Raw genomic sequence first — 19756 nt, forward strand, 5'->3', positions numbered from 1 at the left:
AATTCTCACACACACATACACCACACACATACATTACATGTCCACAAAAGACTCAAAAATATTTTAGGTTAAGAAAGAAAGTTGTTGGGCTTATTAATAAAACCTCCCACAGAATAACAATGACTGTGAGTCATACTTGGTGCAAAGAAATGTCCAAAAATAGAGCTTTTAAAAATGCATTTATTTTATTTTATGTGTATAAATGTTTTGCCTGAATTTATGTATGTGTGTGATGTGTCTGTACAAGTCAACATGTGTTGGCTCCCCTGGAACTGAAGTTATAAATGGTTATAAGCCATCGTGTGGGTAGAGGGAATTGAAGTCAGGTTCTCTTCGAGAAAAAAGTGCTCCTAACCACTGAGCCAATCTCTTCATGACCCCACGCCCAAAAACTTGTACTTTAAAGAATAGGGAGGGGCTGGGGATTTAGCTCAGTGGGAGAGCGCTTACCTAGGAAGCGCAAGGCCCTGGGTTCGGTCCCCAGCTCCGAAAAAAAGAACCAAAAAAAAAAAAAAAAGAATAGGGAATGGTACAGCTAAACGTTAACTATGAAATTTCTAGGCTAATTGTATGTGTATCGTTGGATTCTTCAAAGCTAAAATAACCACGGGGAACAAAACTTTACATATTCAATGATAAAGAATTAAGAGAAAAAATTCAGTGAGTACGATTTACAAAACTCAAAACTCACATTCTCTGAAGAGCTGGGTCCCTGAGGTAGGCTGGGGCTGAAGGCCATGAGGTCGGTCTTGGGTGGGCCCTCTCCAGAGCACACCTTCTGTCGCCTCTGCTGCGAGTAGGACCAGGTCCCCACCTCACTAGAGCACACCAGCATGGGCTTCCCCGGAGCACAGGCTCCATCTGCGGGCGTCGCCGAGCAGCGCAGCGCGGTGTACAGCAGCAGGGTGAGCACCAACAGGCTGGACACTGCGCAGATGGCGATGATCAGGTAGACGTTGATATCTATCAGTGTGGAGTCTGAACCAGAGGTTCCAACCAACACTCTGGATGAGACCTTCGGTGTCTGGCTGTTCTCCACTAGAGACACCAGAAAGGTGGCCGTAGCTGTCAGCGGTGGCTCGCCGTGGTCCTTCACCAGCACCAACAAGCGTTGGCGTGGCATGTCCGCTTCATCCAGAACTCGTGTCGTGCTGATCTCACCAGTATATAACCCCACGCGGAACGGGCTGCGCACAGCGCCTGTCGCTGGCTGCAGCTCGTAAGACAACCACGCGTTGTAGCCAGAGTCGGCATCCACTGCACGCACCTTCGCAACCACATGGCCGGAACTCACTGACCGGGACAACAACTCAATAGTTGCTCCTCCACCCTGAGGCCCCAGGAGCGAGGGTGCATTGTCATTCTCATCCAGCACAAACACCTGCAGAGTCACATTGCTGCCCAGGGCAGGCACACCAGCATCCCGCGCGCTCACCTGGAACTGCAGCAGCTCCAGCTCCTCATGGTCCAGAGGCTGCAGCGCGAACACCTTGCCGCTCTCCGCGTGCACAGACACATAGCTCGACAACAAGCGCTCGCCCACTCTCCTCTCCACCAGCGAGTAGGACACCAGCGCATTCTCCTGCGTGTCCGCGTCCACTGCTGACACCGTGAAAATGTGCGCGCCAGGCGGATTATTCTCTTTCACAAACACAGTGTATTCGGGCTGCGCGAACGCAGGCACGTTGTCGTTCACATCAGCCACCTCCACAGACACGCTAGCCGTGGCCCACAGGGAGGGCGAGCCTCCATCCCGGGCGGTCACAACCACGTCATAGTTAGAGATGGTCTCTCGGTCCAGAGCTCTGTCCAGCACAAGTGAATAGTAATTCTTGAAAGTGGACACCAGTTTGAAGGGGATGTGGGGTGTCAAGGAGCAGGTCACCTGCCCATTGGCGCCTGAATCACGGTCTGACACGCTAATCAGGGCGATGACAGTCGCCAATGGAGCGTCCTCTTTGATAGGCAAAAAAATGGAGGTTATGGCCATCTCAGGCACATTATCATTTACATCCACGAGTTTCACTATGACTTTGCAGTGTCCTGCTAGGGGGAATGAACTTCTATCCACTGCATCAATATTAATCTCGTATAATTTACAGTCTTCGTAATCCAGCTCGCCCTTAACCTTTATTTCTCCACTGGTAGAATCTATTGTAAATTTTGATTTTACACCATCAGGAACAAGATTACTGAAGAAATACAGTATTTCTTTATTAATTCCCTCATCTGCGTCTGAAGCGTTGAGTTTAATTACTAACGTCTCGTTGGGTGTGTTTTCTAACAATCTGACATTATAAACAGATCTATCAAACTCCGGAGCATTATCGTTTGCATCCAATACATCAATCAGTAACTGAACAGTACCTGTTAGTTCAGGTTTCCCTCCATCAGTTGCCATCAGCAACAAACGATGCTCTTGAGTTTCTTCTCTGTCTAGCGGCTTCTTCAAAACTAGGTGCAAAATGCTTGTTTCTTCTTCGTTTCGTTTAACATCCAAGTCGAAATATTCATTAGGATTTACCTTATAGCTCAAGGCTGCATTGGCTCCCACATCCAAATCAGATGCGCCCTCTACTGGAAACCGCGAGTCAGGCATTCTTAACTCTAAAATAAATAATCTTTGTTCGGGTCCGGAGAATGTAGGCGGGTTGTCGTTAATGTCCCTCACCTCCACCTCCACGTGGAAAACCTGCAGCGGCCTGTCCACGATCACCTCCAGGTGGATGCTGCACTCCGCGCTCCTCCCGCACAGCTCCTCCCGATCGATCCGAGAATTCACAAACAAAATGCCATTCTGCAGATTTACCTCCAGAAGGTCTCCGCGGTCCTTGGACGCCACCCTGAACAGACGGGGCACCAGCTCCGTCAGCTCCAGTCCCAGGTCCTGCGCGATGCGGCCCACGAAGGTGCCGTGTTTGGCCTCCTCAGGGATGGAGTAGTGGAGCTGGCCGCTCCCTGCCTCCCAGGCTGCGAGAAGCACAAAGGAGATCAGCAGGCGCCGAAATCCCGGACTTCCTCGCTGGGAATATACCATCGCAATCTTGTTCCACTTCTCCAATCTCTATTGCAGCACCACACAAAATCCTTTGAAAACTTCGTTCCAATTTATTATAGATTGAATTCCTTGCTTTTTGTGAGCTTCTGTAGCAGAGCCTGAAATGGAAGATCCTTTTCCTAAGTAAAATGTACTCTCTGTATCCTTTTGACGTTGGAAGCTAAAAAAAAAATCTTGTGGTGTCTAGCGACACCATGTGGATAAAAGGGTAAGTACTTTGTTTCATTTTACTCACTTTTTATTAATGAATTATTTCTCAATAATACTCAATTTCAATTACATGCTTTTATGCCTCTATACATTTCTGTTTTCTGATTAGATGTCACTTTTTTAACCAAGCTCCTATTTTAGTTGCATCACTTCCCAATCCGATAGATGTTCTGCGGATGATCTCCCAATTGGGCTTGACTTTATAAACACAATCTAAAGTAAAACGGCGATATGAGCATACCACTGCATACGGATACAACGTCAGCAGACACCCCAAATAATTTGTCTATTTATTTATAGAGAAATGTATACTGAAAATGATAAACTAACTTTCATTAGTTATTAGTTCAGTAGTCTCTGTTGCTCAATAGTATCTTTTCCATACTTAGCTACAGCCTAGTTTTTTAGTTTTTCTGTATTAACCTAATGGACATGAATTTCCTGGGTATTTTTGAACAGAATATTTTAGATTGTAATGTTCAGTACTTGTGATTTATTGATGCTATCTTCAAAAGAATTAAAACAGTTTTAATATGATACTAAGGTCCTTTTTGAAATTTATCCAAATTAATGAACATTTAGTCCTTTTACAGCACCTAACAATTTTTATGTTGAATTACTGTAATGTAATTTTCAGCACCTAACCATTTTTATGTATCACTGTAAGGTAAAGATTTTTTTTAAATGAAAATAAATATTTTACTGGTTTTTTTTCTTTTCTCCATCTTTATTAAATTGGATATTTATTTACATTTCAATTGTTATTACCTTTCCTGGTTTCCAGGCAAACATCCCCCTCCCCTTCTACATGGGTGTTCCTCTCTCCCCATCCTCCTCCCATTACCACCCTCCCCCCAACAATCCTGTTCACTAGGGGTGCAGTCTTGGCAGGACCAATGGCTTCCCCTTCCACTGGTGCCCTTACTAGGTTATTCATTGCTATCTATGAAGTTGGAGCCCAGGGCCAGTCCATATATAGTCTTTGGGTAGTGGCTTAGTCCCTGGAAGCTCTGATTGGTTGGCATTGTTGTTCATATGGGGTCTCAAGCCCCTTCAAGCTCTTTCAGTCCTTTCTCTGATTCCTTCAACGGGGGAACCAGCACCATTTGCTGAAAATGCTATCTTTTTTCCATTGGATGGTTTTGGCTTCTTTGTCAAAAATCAAGTGACCACAGATGTGTGGGTTCATTTCTGGGTCTTCAATTCTATTCCACTGGTCTATCTGCCTGTCCCTGTACAAATATCATACAGTTTTTATCACTATTGCTCTGTAATACTGCTTGAGTTCAGGGATAGTGATTCCCCTGGAAGTCTTTTTATTGTTGAGGATAGTTTTAGCTATCCTAGATTTTTTGTTATTCCAGATGAATTTGCAAGTTGTTCTGTCTAACTCTCTGAAGAATTTGATTGGTATTTTGATGGGGATTGCATTGAATCTGTAGATCGCTTTTGGTAAAATGGCCATTTTTAGTATATTAATCCTGCCAATCCATGAGCATGGGAGATCTTTCCATCTTCTGAGATCTTCTTCAGTTTCTTTCTTCAGAGGTTTCTTCAGAGGTTTCTTGAAGTTCTTATCATACAGATCTTTCACTTGCTTGGTTAAAGTCACACCGAGGTATTTTATATTATTTGGGACTATTATGAAGGGTGTCGTTTCCCTAATTTCTTTCTCGGCTTGTTTCTCTTTGGTGTAGAGGAAGGCTACTGATTTATTTGAGTTAATTTTATACCCAGCCACTTTGCTGAAGGTGTTTATCATGTTTAGTAGTTCTCTGGTGGAACTTTTGGGATCACTTAAATATACTATCATATCATCTACAAATAGTGATATTTTGACTTCTTCCTTTCCAATCTGTATCTAAGGTGAAGATTTTAAATGTCCAGATGTCATACAGTTTTAGTAAGCAACTTGGCACTATTTTCAAGACACAGCATCTAAGTAGCAACCGTGGAAATTGTTTAATCATTTATCATACATTTAGCCAATAAGTTGGAATCCTAATAATCGATTAAGATATAGTGTGCCACAAAAATATTTAGGCTCTAGTAAAAGTAATGATATATTCAATGAAGAAAAGGCATTCCTAGTGTGAAAAATAGATTACATTTTATGCAGATATATAGAAAATAAAAGTCTCTGAACTTTGACTCATCCTTGCAGCTGTTGAAATTATGACCTGTATTTGCCATTCTCTAGTTGAGGGCTTGAGAGTTGCTTTCTCAAACATGATATTCTTTTTTTTTTATTTTTTTTTTATTATTATTAACTTGAGTATTTCTTATATACATTTCGAGTGCAAACATGATATTCTTAATCACACAGAAGACACAAGACTCTCCTAAGCCATTCTAAGTCAGATAGTAAAGAATTCCCTTTGACTGTTCTAGCTCTCTGTTCTCTTTTTTTAGGCATTTAGTTGTAGCCAGGAGTGGTGGTGCACACCTTTGAGCCCAGCACTCTATGACTTATTTTACTTTTTGTTGCCATATGAAGTAGTATAAAAGTAATGAACAAGAGATACAAAATTAGAACACTAATTAATTACAGATAGTTCAGGAGTGAAAAAGAAAGTAAAGAAATTAATATTTATTTCAATTCATTCTTTCTCATTGATATAATGTATATTTTCAAATGCATGTCAAGTAAATATTTAAATAGATTCGATTTTCTGAAAGAAAATGTCATTCAAGACAACTGCAACTTTTCTTGTACAGGTTATAGAGTTTAATTCATATTATTGGACTTAAGAAGAAAGTTATGAGAAGAAAAACGTTCTGATAGATGATTCAGTGACATGAGAGACCACAAATAACTATAATTCTTATGGTAATTAAATTCATTAAAAGGAGATAATTTCACTTAAAAAACTACTTTTTTTAAAAAAGCAAAGCAAGGTTCTAAAATTTGGAGGGCACTGATCAAAGTCAGGAATTCAGTTGATTTGGACCTAGATTAATAAGAAAAGAACCAGGCATGCCTTTAATCCCCTCATTGCAGAGGCAGGAAGATCTCAGGGATTGAGTCTACCCTGGTCTAAAGAGCAAACTTTGGGACAACCAGGGCTGCACAGAGAAATCCTGTTTCAAAAAACAAAGAAGAGAAGGAAGAGGAAATAATTGCCAAGTAAGGAGAAAGTTGCAACAACATAAGCATCAGGCAGCAAAGAGTGTGAGTGACTTAAAAGGACAAGTAGATATTAAATATATGAAGTATATGGTGAGAAGACTTAACATATGTATGGTGATTCTCAGAAGAAGTAATGTAAAGTAGGAGCAATATTTGAGGGTATGCTAATAAATATTATTTTAAATTGATAAAGAATCATTTCACAAGTATAGAAGGTCATTAAAAAGACTTTAGGGGAGATTTTTAAAAGTAATTCAAAACTGATCAGGTAATACAAAGGCTGTTGACAATTTTCAAACAAAAAGAAGAATCTTTTGCTTCGATTTTTCAAGACAGGGTCTCTTTGTATAGATCTAGCTGTCTTAGAACTCACTCTGTAGACCAGGTTGGCCTCAGAGATCCACCTGCATCTGCCTCCCAAGTGCTCAGATTATAATCTTGTTCCACCACAACCTCATCAAGAAAGAATGTTTAAAGGAGCTAAAGAAGAAAAAAAGTCACAATATTTCAATGATAAATTTGGTAGTCATCATCTCATGAAAGGACCATAGAAAGTTATCTTGAAAGTGATAGGGAACAATACTTCCAACTAAGCACTAAATACCTAACAAAACTATTTCTCAGAGGTGGCATTTAAATACATCTGAATATACAAAAGCATGGAGATTTCTTCACTATCAGACCATAGGAAAAGAAATACTCAAGAACCCTTTTCAGAAGAAAGATGAACTCAGGAACACAAGCATAAATGAGTATTAACAGTACAAAAGTAATAACTGTATGTCAAGGATCTATGCATAATTCAAAAGCACAAGTGTAACATAAATTGGGCAGCAGATACACAGAATGGTTCCCTAAGCTCTCAGCATTCTCCCAACATGACAATACATTGCAAGTATTGGTTTATGCCTCTACAAGTCAGCAGTGTGCCTTATAATCTCTAGGAAATGAAAGAGAAAATTAAAAGAATTTATGACTTTAAAACACACATCAGAGCTACAGACATCAGCAAGATGTTGTCATATGAAGTTCTAGACCTCCTTTTCCCTAAGGAGAGAGAGGCACATTGTCAAGAAGAATATACACCCCTGTTCCAATCCTGAGAGACCTAAAAATGAAGCCAGAAGCCCCTGAACTTCAGACAAGCTCAAAACTGCTGTTTCAAAGCAGGTGAAAAACACAAGGAACTTCTCATCATAGAGTTTTCTCCCAGTAAAATACCGCCCTGGCGAGAGGAAACAACAGCTTCTAGCTTCTCTCGAAGGAGTGTGGAAGAGTGGACCTCGAATTCTACATCCTAACGTTCAGAGGGTAGAGCACTACCCAAGGCTGGGTTTCAACAGAGATGGAGTTTTAACCAACTGCACAGAAATTTTAGAGAAATTGAAGAACACCATTGACTGAAAACTTCAGAAGAGCAGTTATACATACAGGGCCAAGCAAAAGGAGCAGTGGCCTCAAGGATGGAATGTTTGCTCATTAAGATTGTCAAAGCTAAAAGAGAACCTTGAAGAATGAAGAACTAAGAGACTTAATGGTTGTTTGGGTTTTTTTGTTTGTTTATTTTTTGGTGAGACAATATTTGCATTGTGTTATTCACAGAAAGAAGAGAACTGAAGAAATCTTTGGAATTATGTCTTAAACTCTCTAAATCTGAGGATGAAATGGATGGTCAGGACCAAGAATCTTAGCATAGTTCAGAGAGGAAGAGACTGAGTAAAGCCACATCTACAAACTAATTGTCAAGAATCAACAACAATGAAGACAGAATTTTGACGGCAGCTGGATCACCATAAAGCTTATCAGCAGATTTCTCGCCAGAAATTTTGCATGCTAGAAGGTATAGTCAAACTCCCAAAGGAAAACTTTCATCACGCACGAATCCCAAATCCAGTAATAAATAAATCTGTGAAGAAAGTGATAATAAGCCACTCATGAAAAAGTCAAGTTAAAGACAATAAAAACTAACCTTTCCAGAGGAATCCTCTGTGGACTGCAATTGATCCTCTCTGTCCCTTGAATCAGATAGACTGGGACTAAAGGCCATGAGGTCGGTCTTAGGTGGGTACTCTCCAGAGCACACCCTTTGCCTCCTTTGCTGAGAGTATGACCAGCTCCCCACTGCGCTGGAGCACACCATTACTGGTTTTGGAGGCCCGCACACGTTCTCATTGGGGACAGTGGAGCAGCGCAGGGCGGTGTACAGCAGCAGCGTGAGCACTAACAGGCTGGATACTGCACAGATGGCAATGATCAGATACACGTTTACATCCACCAGTGACGTCTCAGCGTTTGTGACTCTTGTGGACACTCGCGATGGAGCCTTTGGTACCGGGCCATTCTCTACCAGCGACACCAACACTGTGGCAGTAACCATCATTGCTGGGTCGCCATGGTCCTTCACTAGCACCAGAAGACGCTGACGCGGCGAATCTGCTTCATCCAGGCTGCGCGTAGTACTAATTTCACCCGTATATAGACCCACACGGAATAGGCTACGGGAATTGCCTTCTGACGATTGCAGCTCATAAGAGAGCCATGCATTATAGCCAGAGTCCGCATCCACCGCGCGCACTTTGGCCACCACATGGCCCGCACCCACTGATCTGGACACTAGCCGGCTCACGATTCCACCAGAGATTCCTGCCTCGGGTTCCAGCAGCATGGGCGCGTTGTCATTCTCATCCAGCACAAATACCTGCAGAGTCACATTGCTGCCCAGGGCAGGCACACCAGCATCCCGCGCGCTCACCTGGAACTGCAGCAACTCCAGCTCCTCATGGTCCAGAGGCTGCAGTGCGAACACCTTGCCGCTCTCCGCATGCACAGATACGTAACTCGACAGCAAGCGCTCGCCCACCCGCCGCTCAACCAGCGAGTAGGACACCAGCGCATTCTCCTGTGCATCCATGTCCACCGCAGACACAGTAAAGATGTGCGCTCCAGGCGGGTTGTTCTCCTTCACAAACACTGTGTATTCGGGCTGCGCGAATGCAGGAGCATTGTCGTTCGTGTCAGCCACCTCCACAGACACGCTGGCCGTGGCCCACAGGGAGGGAGATCCTCTGTCTCGGGCTGTCACTACCACCTTATAGTTCGCTGTGGTCTCTCGGTCCAGGGCGCTGTCCAGTACGAGTGAATAATAATTCTTGAAAGTGGACACCAGTTTGAAGGGGACATGATTTGTCAGGGAGCAGGTCACCTGCCCGTTGACACCCGTGTCCCGATCAGACACACTGATGAGCGCGATGACAGTGCCCATCGGAGCATTCTCTCTGATTGGAAGTGATAGAGATTTGAATTCCAACTCTGGGGCGTTATCATTGATGTCTTCAACTTCTACAATAACTCTACAGTGTCCAGAAAGTGGGAGTTGTCCCTTGTCAATGCCCTCTATGAGAATTTCATAGGACTTGCATTCTTCAAAATCAATGTATCCCTTTACAGTAATCTGCCCTGTAACTGGGTCTATGTGGAATTTGTGTTTCACACTTGGTGAAATATCTGTAGAAAATGAGTACATGACTTCCCCATTCACGCCTTCGTCTAAGTCTGAAGCATTGACTTTGATTACCAATGTTCCGTTTGGAACGTTTTCTGGTAATTTCACGGTATACAAAGATCTGTCAAAAACTGGAGCGTTGTCATTGGCATCCAGCACTGTGATATGTAACTGAACGGTGCCGGTCAGCTCGGGTTTGCCTCCGTCGATAGCCGTGAGCACTAAAAATATCTCTGGAGTTTCCTCTCGGTCTAAAGATTTTCGTAATATAAGCCCAAGACCTTTTATCCGTTCATCGTTGGATGGTTTTTCCAAAAGAAAATATTCATTGGGACTTAGCCTATAAGTCAGCAGAGCATTTGTACCGACATCTGCGTCCGAGGCGCCCTCTAGTGGAAGCTGAGTGTCAATCAGCCTGGATTCCGCAATGAACAGATTCTTTTGTGTCCCTGGAAATACCGGCGGGTTGTCGTTAATGTCCCTCACCTCCACCTCCACGTGGAAAACCTGCAGCGGCCTGTCCACGATCACCTCCAGGTGGATGCTACACTCCGCGCTCCTCCCGCACAGCTCCTCCCGGTCGATCCGAGAATTCACAAACAAAATGCCATTCTGCAGATTTACCTCCAGAAGGTCCCCGCGGTCCTTGGACGCCACCCTGAACAGACGGGGCACCAGCTCCGCCAGCTCCAGCCCCAGGTCCTGTGCGATGCGGCCCACGAAGGTGCCGTGTTTGGCCTCCTCAGGGATGGAGTAGTGGAGCTGGCTGTTTCCTGGCTCCCAGATTGCAAGAAGTAGAAAAGAGAGAAGCAGGCGCTGGGATTCCTGGCCACTTCCCCAGGAAAATTCCATTTCAAGTGCACAGTGCTTTGTTCTGATTAGGGATTCTCTCTCAGAGCTAGGAGGATTCTTCTAATCCGTCAGTCCATCGCCACTGCATCCGCCATTGTTCCGATTCGGGATGGTAAATACAGCTTTCCGGGAAGAATGGAAATGGTTTTTCTTTCAGTCTGCCTTCTGTATGATCTGTTTTACGGTAAAGAGCGACACCATGTGGCTCCAGACTGTAAGTATGATTTCCGGAAGTCCACACCACTAGAAGCTGTCTTGTTTATTCTTTCACCCTTTCCAAATAGGCTTCCCGTTTCGCAAAATAGAGACATATTTTATAGCTCTTCTTCTGTGTCAGTGATTGTATGTGACCTTTCGCTTTACCAGAGCATCAACTTCTAATACAGTGGAAATTCATGTAGATTTTTTTTCATGTAGGTTTTAAGTCTTTACAGAGAGCAGGTTGTTGTTAATTCAAACTTGGTAAACATGTAGTGATGCGGTGCAGATTAGGAAAATTCAAGACAGATTCCGAGTGAGCGGTTCGGTCTGTAGCAATTTAACAACTCCGCCAAACTATAGACATTTCACGACTAAAACAACTGGACAGTTATTTTTACACTTTTTGATAACTTGAAGTACGAAGACTGCATGCTTGGTTCATTTGTTTGATTCTAATTACTCCTTTGCAACCGTTTAAGTATCTGTGCAACCTTTTGAAATAATTCTTTTAAAGATATTGTTGTATTTTAATATTTAGTTCCTCTGAAGTATTTGAATAATGTTTGTTGGATATTTACCCAACACAACTGGTTTCCTTTTCTTTTCATTTTTGAGGCTGGGTTTTATTTAGCCTAGACTATCTTGTAATTCAAAATTACCGAAGTTTACCTGGAATGTCTGATTCCCCTGCCCGAAGTGCTGGATTATGGGCATACACCACCGTAAGTTTCGTGGGATGCTGGGCACAGAACTCATAGCTTCTTGCATACTCGGCAAGCACTCTAGCAACTGACCTACATTTTTAGCCCAGGGTCATTTCTTAATTTCTTAATAAAATATTTAACTCAAGTTCTAAACATATGGTATCTCAACATTTTAATTTTATGAAGATACAAAATCCAAGGTGAGAGGTAGTGGCACAGACCTTTAGTCCTAATGCTTGAAAGATGGAGACAAGCAGATCAGAGACAAGATTTTGAGGCCAGGCTGGTCTACAGAGCAAGTTCCAGGACAGCCAGAGCCACACAAAGAAATCATGTCTCAAAACATAAACAAAATACTAAAAATAAAATAATATTAATATATCAAAAAACAAAAACAAGAAACTAAAATTTACATGATATTGACCTAAAGAAGATATATTTTAACATAGAAAGCCCGTGTTTTACCTTAATTTTTAAGCCAAAATTTGCCAGGCATGATCTTGATTCATCCATGGTCTAAGTGGACAACGGAGATATTCCCAACAAACAAAATAATTTCCTAAACAACCTTAACAAAGAAAGAGTGGGCGGAAGTGACCATCTGAAGTCTCCTGTAGAACGCTAACAGGCGAGGAGATGGTTCAAGTGGCCATCTGCAGACTCCCTTTTCATCCTAAATTCATAATTTTCTTTTTTCCATTCTTGTTTAGAAATCATGTTATTTTTAGAAAATCAAACTGTCAAAAGTAATTTCAAGCTCCCTCTCTCCATAAAGATCATCTTATTTTCCTCTCTCTCACTCACATGAAACTAATTTCTGAGTCAAAACAGAAAAAACATACTCTCACTGAGAACCCAAAGACTTTTTTTAATTATCAAAAGTCTGTAATTATTCTGGGCTGACACCCTGGAAGAAGTCAGAAGAAGTATCCTCCCTTTGTTTTACTTACAGAGCCTATGCATCTACAGAATAAAAACTAATACTTGTGGCAGTTGATCTTTCTGTTAACTTGATTTTTAACAATCCTGATGGAAATAAACCTCAGGACATATCTGTGAGGGATTTGCTAGATTATGCTAATTGAGGTGAGAAGATTGATCCTGAACATGGGCAGCAGCATTCCCCTGCTGGAGACTTGCTTTGAAAAAAAGTAGAAAGCAACAGAGGATCAGCACTCATCATTCTCTACTTCCTACTACAGGACAAGATGACCTGCTGGCAAGACTTCCCTACTGTGATGGACAGTAGTAACCCCAGAACCATGAACCAAAATAAACACTTCTTTCCTTGAGTTAATTTTATTAGCACATTATCGCCACAACAAAAGAAATAATACAATATTCATTTGAAATAAATATTTATTAATATTCACTATGGGGACAATGGGACGGATTAGTGGGTAAAAAGCACTTGCCATGCAAAACTGGCAATCTTAATTTGATTCTTAAACTCAAAACACACAGAAGAAAGATAGGGTCAACTCCCTCAACTTGTCTTCTGATCTCTATATGTGTGATATATACATTAATTAATTAGTTAATGAAAACTTACTTTTTATAGTATATATACTTCAAATCATATTTGTCCAAGGTCAAGACCAACATGGGCGGCTTGAGACCCTATCTCAAAAACTTTCAGACATGTCCTGTTGAAAGTCTTCTTAATCAAGAATTTCAAAAAGAGCTGCATTAGAAGGTTGAAGTCCCATATCGAATGACCCTGCAACCTACAACAGGATGATAGCAGACTGATAAAATATGATTCTAATTGAGGTTGGATGTGCTGTGGCAAGTACTTGATGAATGAAGGAACCGAAAAGGGTGACTCCAGGAAAGAACATGGAAATAAACATGAGGATTGATAAAGAAAACATGTATTTCGGCCAGGTGCAATCGTGTACCCCTTTGGTTCCAGCACTCAGAAGGCAAAGACAGGCAGATCTCTGTGAGTTCAAGGCCAGCCTGATCTACCTAATGAGTTCCAGGACAGCTAGAGCTACATAATAAGAGCTTGGCTTTAAAAACGAAAACAAAACAATGTATCTCGCATGTTAGACTGCCCACAATGCCATGATCCTTAACCAGGTTTTATTTTGCTATTATTTCTCTCCGGTACCAAGGGAAATTGAACACAATTCCATGTATTATTTTTGGGAGAAATGAACATATACATTGGAAAAATAACTGGAGAATAGTCTTGTTTTAATTTTATTTGGTGTCAGATGTTTGAAGATATCTACCTAGTGCAAGGCAGATAAATATTCACAGAGCCAAACTGAAATTAACTTCTCAAGATTAATTATACATTATATTTTTATGTCGTTTTGGCTGTCCTGGAATTCACTCTGTAAAACCAAACTGGCCTTGAACTCATAGAGATTCTCCTGCCTCTGCCTCCCAAGTGCTGGAATTAAAGGTGTGTACTAGCACAACCAGCAGAAATTAAAATATTTTTCAGTTGGGTAAAATGAGGGCACAGCAATTTCAGACCTTTGTTTTGCTTTGATTTCTCATCCCTTTTAATGGAAATATTTAAAATACCACTGTGGAGAGGCTGGGAAGATAGCTCGTGGTTAAGAGCACTGGTGTGTATCACTCACACACATAATCCTAACTTTTTCATTAAAAACCACTGTGGAATGAAAATTTAATACTCCCACAACATATTTAAAATATTTTAAAATGCTTTTAAAATAATATTTTTAATCTAGTGGTGCATTCCTTTCCATTTGGGCAATTTGTTGAAAATAAGTCTCTATGTAATTTTTAAACTACCATACCAGTAAAACCTCTTCGTTGTTAACCTCTTTTGTGTAGTTGTAAGAATGCTAATGTACCATGAGTGCTAGGTCAAAGAAAAGTTCTTACTAATGACCTTCTCTGAATACAAAGCCTGAATAACAACTTAGAAACTGGGCACTGATCATTCTTCTGGCACCTCCTAGAAATCCCAGGGAAAGAGGCAAAGATATTGAAGCTTTGCACAAAGATTAGTGGACAAGAGGGAATAAAATGCCCGAAATACTGTAATTCACACAAGATAAAAATGGTTTCCTTGGTACCCAGTCATAAAATGATCCTACTACTGTATTTATCAACAGATACATTTTAAGTGTGGATCTCACCCCTTGTCCATTCAGTACACACTTTAGTCATGAGAACCTACAGTTTTAATGATAATATTAGCGAGTGCAAAGTGCATTGCAGAAAGAACATAAATAGAATAGTTCATTTTACTGCATCTCCCAAAAAAGAAAATATTGGCATATAATTGTGAATATTTTAGAGGGAAAATTTACTCACTTTGACGGAGAAATCGATGTCTCCAACCAGTTTGTCCTCTTTATCTTGATTAACTGGGCAGGGTGTAAGACTTGGACTAAAGGCCATGAGGTCGGTCTTCGGTGGGCCCTCTCCAGAGCACACCCTCTGTCTTCTCTGCTGCGAGTAAGACCAGGTACCCACCGCGCTGGAGCACACCAGCATAGGCTTCCCAGGCCCGCCCTCTGCAGGCGCTGTGGAGCATCTAAGTGCAACATACAGCAGCAGCGTGAGCACCAGCAGGCTAGACACGGCACAGATGGCGATGATCAGGTACACGTTAATATCTACAAGTGAAGCCTCCCTGCCCGCAGAATCCACCAAGGCCCGGGATGGGGTGTTTGGCATGTGTCCACTCTCCACCAAAGACACCAGCAAGGTGGCTGTTGCTGTCAGCACCGGCTCGCCATGATCCCTCACCAACACTAATAGGCGCTGTCGCGAAGCATCTGTTTCATCCAGGACACGTGTGGTGCTGATCTCACCAGTGTACAGACCCACGCGGAAGGGAAGGCGTCCACTGCCCGCTGCCGACTGCAGCTCATAAGAGAGCCACGCATTGTAGCCAGAGTCTGCATCCACCGCGCGCACCTTTGTCACCACGTGTCCTGAACTCACTGTCCGTGACACCAGTTCACTCACTGCATTCCCTGCTTGAGGCCCCAGCAGCGTGGGCGCGTTGTCGTTCTCATCCAGCACAAACACCTGCAGAGTCACATTGCTGCCCAGGGCAGGCACACCAGCATCCCGCGCGCTCACCTGGAACTGCAGCAGCTCCAGCTCCTCATGGTCCAGAGGCTGCAGTGCGAACACCTTGCCGCTTTCAGCGTGCACAGACACATAGCTCGACAGCAAGCGCTCGCCCACCCTCCGCTCCACCAGCGAGTAGGACACCAGCGCATTCTCCTGTGCATCTGCATCCACCGCAGACACCGTGAAGATATGCGTACCTGGTGGATTGTTCTCCTTCACAAACACTGTGTATTCAGGCTGAGCAAACAGGGGCGCATTGTCGTTCACATCAGCCACCTCCACGGACACACTGGCGGTGGCCCACAGAGAGAGTGAGCCCCCGTCCCTGGCAGTCACAACCACGTCATAGTTAGCGATAGTCTCTCGGTCCAAAGGGCTGTCCAGCACGAGTGAATAGTAATTCTTGAAGGTGGACACCAGCTTGAAGGGGACTTGAGGGCTCAGAGAGCAGGTCACCTGTCCGTTGGCTCCAGAGTCACGGTCGGACACACTGATCAGGGCGATGACAGTGCCAGGCGCAGAACTTTCTAACACAGGAAGTGATAGTGACTTGATGACCAATTCAGGCGCATTATCATTGACGTCCACAATTTCAACTAGAACCGTGCAGTGATCTGTCATTGGGGGAGTTCCCTGGTCTGCTGCCTCTATCTGGATTTCAAAAGATTTGGTTTCCTCAAAATCTATGTTGCCTTTCACAGTGATGTATCCATTGACCGGGTCTAAGTGGAATTTTGACAGGATCTCAGCTGACATATCCGGGTGAAAAGAATATACAATGTCCTTATTTACTCCTTCATCCAAATCAGTGGCGTCAACATCCACAACTACAGTTCCATTTGGAGCATTTTCGGGCAATCTGACCTTGTAGAGTGTCTTCTCAAATGCCGGGGCGTTGTCGTTCACATCTAGGACAGTGATCTTCACTTGAGTGCTGCCAGTGAGCTCAGGTTTCCCACCATCGACTGCCGTTATCAATAAATGATGTTCAGAAATGTCCTCTCTGTTTAAAAGTTTTTTCAACACCAGTCCCAGAGACTTAATTTCCTCGTCTTTTCTCTTGACGTCCAAAGAAAAATATTCACTCGAGTTAAGACTGTAAGACAACAACGAATTTGTTCCGATGTCTGCGTCTGATGCGCCCTCTAGCGAAAACCGGGAGCCAAGCGACCGAGATTCATAGATAAACAGATTCTTGTTGGCCACTGGAAATACCGGCGGGTTGTCGTTAATGTCCCTCACCTCCACCTCCACGTGGAAAACCTGCAGCGGCCTGTCCACGATCACCTCCAGGTGGATGCTACACTCCGCGCTCCTCCCGCACAGCTCCTCCCGGTCGATCCGAGAATTCACAAACAAAATGCCATTCTGCAGATTTACCTCCAGAAGGTCTCCGCGGTCCTTGGACGCCACCCTGAACAGGCGGGGCACCAGCTCCGCCAGTTCCAGCCCCAGGTCCTGCGCGATGCGGCCCACGAAGGTGCCGTGTTTGGCCTCCTCCGATACCGAGTAATGAAGCTGGCCACTCCCTGCCTCCCAGGCTGAGAAGAGAAGAAGCCAAAGCAGCAGACGCCGATCTTTTCTCCAAGAAAACACCATTGCAAGCCCCTTCCGGATGTTTGGTTGCTCTCACACCGATCCAAAATTTCTTGAATGTTTTCAGTTTCTTATTCTTCACATCTTAAAACACCTTACCGTTACCATTTTGTCTGAGACAATGACGAAAAGGATGGTGTGGATGTGTAATACCCACAGCATTTCTTTTAGGAAGGAACTTGCGGTGGACAGCGACACCAAGTGGCTAAATGTGTAAGTATTCAATGTGCTTATATTTCTTCTTCTATGCCCAATTTGAACGGTTGCAGCATTGATTTTGACCTGTGATTTCCTTCAAATAGTCACCAAAGTGTTTGTTTATGAAAACATGGCCTTCATACTATTCAGCTCATGGCATCACTGCTAATAATGGAACTTCCTGTGTAATAAGCGGCACACTGTTTTCCGTTTCTCTTCGGAGTTTTCCCATTAAAATTTCACAACAGTTTTTTAAGATGTATTTTAATATAGTTCACTGTTTACAGTACATACAGCTTAAACAATTTAAAAGGAGCTTTACCTGATGGTGTCTGAGTGAAATCTCCATTTAAAATGCCAGACATTTTATAGAAAGGTAAGTCTTTGATATTTGTGACAACGAAGATATAAGACATGAAAATATGTGATAAATGTGTGCATATGTACTAGTGTATGTTTTATATAATTCTGGAAATTTACAACATACATGACAATAAGCTCAACTGCATTTATTAATTTAGAACATTTGTAAAACACCTCTAGTCCTTTATTCAACTGCAGTAACCTTGCTAACTGTCTTAACTAGTACTTCTATGAATAAGTCAGGTCTCATCCATTCACCTTCTTACTTACTGGGATTTAGCCTAGTGCCTTGAGAACCCAGGGTGAGGAACTCTGCTACTGGAGCTATAAGTCAAGTCAGTCTTACAGTGAAGTTCTTTTTTTTTTTTTTTTTTTTTTTTTTAGATTTTTTTTATGCATTTCTTATATAATTTTCGAGTGTTATTCCTTTCCTGGTTTCCTTCATCTCCTCCTCCCTCCCCTTCTTTTTATGGGTGTTTTATCCTCCCCCCTTGTGCCTCCCCCAACAATCTCATTCACTGGGGGTTCAGTCTTAGCATGACCCAGGGCTTCCCCTTCCACTGGTGCTCTTACTAGGATATTCATTGCTACCTATGAGGTCAGAGTCCAGGGTCAGTCCATGTATAGCCTTTAGGTAGTGGCTTAGTCCCTGGAAGCTCTGGTTGCTTGGCATTGTTGTACATATAGGGTCTCGAGCCCCTTCAAGCTCTTCCAGTTCTTTCTCTGATTCCAGTGAAGTTCTTTTGTAACAGAATTTCCTGTCACAGGACAACACTGTGTGGTTGGGATGTTATACTCACGTCACACCAAGTAAGAACATTTTTTTAAATGTCCACACAGTTTACACATTACAATTTGCATGTATACATTTAGATGACCAAAAAATGAAATGCATGTGGGTTTAGTGATGGCCACTCTGGATGAATTTCTGCATCAAGTAACTTTCAAAAAGTTCTATGTTGCTAAGTACTATGATGTACACCCATCACAGTAAAAAAAAAGAGCTAGTAACACTCTTTCTTTGATAGTCCCTCCTAACTCAGAATGACATCCTAGGACTTAGGAGCCTAAAGCAAAAAGATCTTGAGTTGAAGGTCAGACTAAAACCAGGACCCAGCCCAAAAATAAACAAACAGGACCTGAGAGATGGCTCAGTGGGTAAGTCATGTGCTGTCAAGTAAGCCAACATTATTTTAATCCTGTGACCCAATGAGTCCTGAAAATTGTTATCTTCTAACCGCCACAATCACACCATGGGATGAATGCACACTCACACATGTACATACACACAAATGAAATAAATGTTAAAGAAAGAAAAAAGTTGAACGTGTTTTAAATTTTAAAATTTACAAAAGAAAAAAATGGCTTTGCAATATGAGTCACTAGGCAATATATACAGGACTGGGTAATGGAATATTCTGAAGATCAATGTGAATTCACTAATAAACAGAAAAAACAAAATAAAACAAAAACCACTAATAAACATGAGGTATGAGTCATCTTAAAGTTGGCCCTGAATAGTCATGGAAAGTGCAAATTTAAATATTTATGTAGGGAAAAGTCCAGATTTCTGCTTATGGGCAGAACACTTCAAAGAAGAACATAACGCATAATTAAAGTATTAGAAAGAAACGTTTCCATACAAGGTTTGTTTTCTGTGTTTCATTGAATAAAATCCAGTATTAAATTAAGTCATAGTTTATCATCTGTATTTAGAATAAAATAAATTATAACTATTATACTGGAAATTAATGAATATTCAAATTGACCTTTAAAAAATAATAAGTCTATTAATGATATTTATTAATAACAAACAAATAATGTTAATAGATTCTACTGTGACAACTCATAAAAAACGATTATAAAAG

At 42.2% G+C, this 19756-nt stretch overlaps 3 protein-coding genes across 3 annotated transcripts; all 3 read right to left on the reverse strand.

The window, feature by feature from the left end:
- Positions 1-643: 643 nt before the first annotated feature.
- LOC116884909 (protocadherin alpha-5-like) lies at positions 644-3221 on the reverse strand. Its single transcript, XM_032886131.1, has one exon. It carries the CDS (start codon positions 3035-3037, stop codon positions 644-646), a length of 2394 nt encoding a protein of 797 aa, XP_032742022.1. The 5' UTR covers positions 3038-3221.
- Positions 3222-6545: 3324 nt separating this feature from the next.
- LOC116884307 (protocadherin alpha-4) lies at positions 6546-14335 on the reverse strand. Its single transcript, XM_032885415.1, has one exon. It carries the CDS (start codon positions 10750-10752, stop codon positions 8347-8349), a length of 2406 nt encoding a protein of 801 aa, XP_032741306.1. The 5' UTR covers positions 10753-14335; the 3' UTR covers positions 6546-8346.
- Positions 14333-18075, reverse strand: LOC116884309 (protocadherin alpha-3-like). The gene has a single exon (XM_032885417.1). The coding sequence runs from the start codon at positions 17328-17330 to the stop codon at positions 14940-14942; it is 2391 nt and encodes a 796-aa protein (XP_032741308.1). The 5' UTR covers positions 17331-18075; the 3' UTR covers positions 14333-14939.
- Between the last annotated feature and the right edge of the window lie 1681 nt (positions 18076-19756).

Source organism: Rattus rattus, chromosome 15, assembly GCF_011064425.1.
Source record: "Rattus rattus isolate New Zealand chromosome 15, Rrattus_CSIRO_v1, whole genome shotgun sequence".
Lineage (NCBI taxonomy): Eukaryota > Metazoa > Chordata > Mammalia > Rodentia > Muridae > Rattus > Rattus rattus.

Coding starts and splice junctions, on each gene's coding strand:
- LOC116884909 (XM_032886131.1), bottom strand. CDS start 3,037: ATGGTATATTCCCAGCGAGGAAGTCCGGGATTTCGGCGCCTGCTGATC.
- LOC116884307 (XM_032885415.1), bottom strand. CDS start 10,752: ATGGAATTTTCCTGGGGAAGTGGCCAGGAATCCCAGCGCCTGCTTCTC.
- LOC116884309 (XM_032885417.1), bottom strand. CDS start 17,330: ATGGTGTTTTCTTGGAGAAAAGATCGGCGTCTGCTGCTTTGGCTTCTT.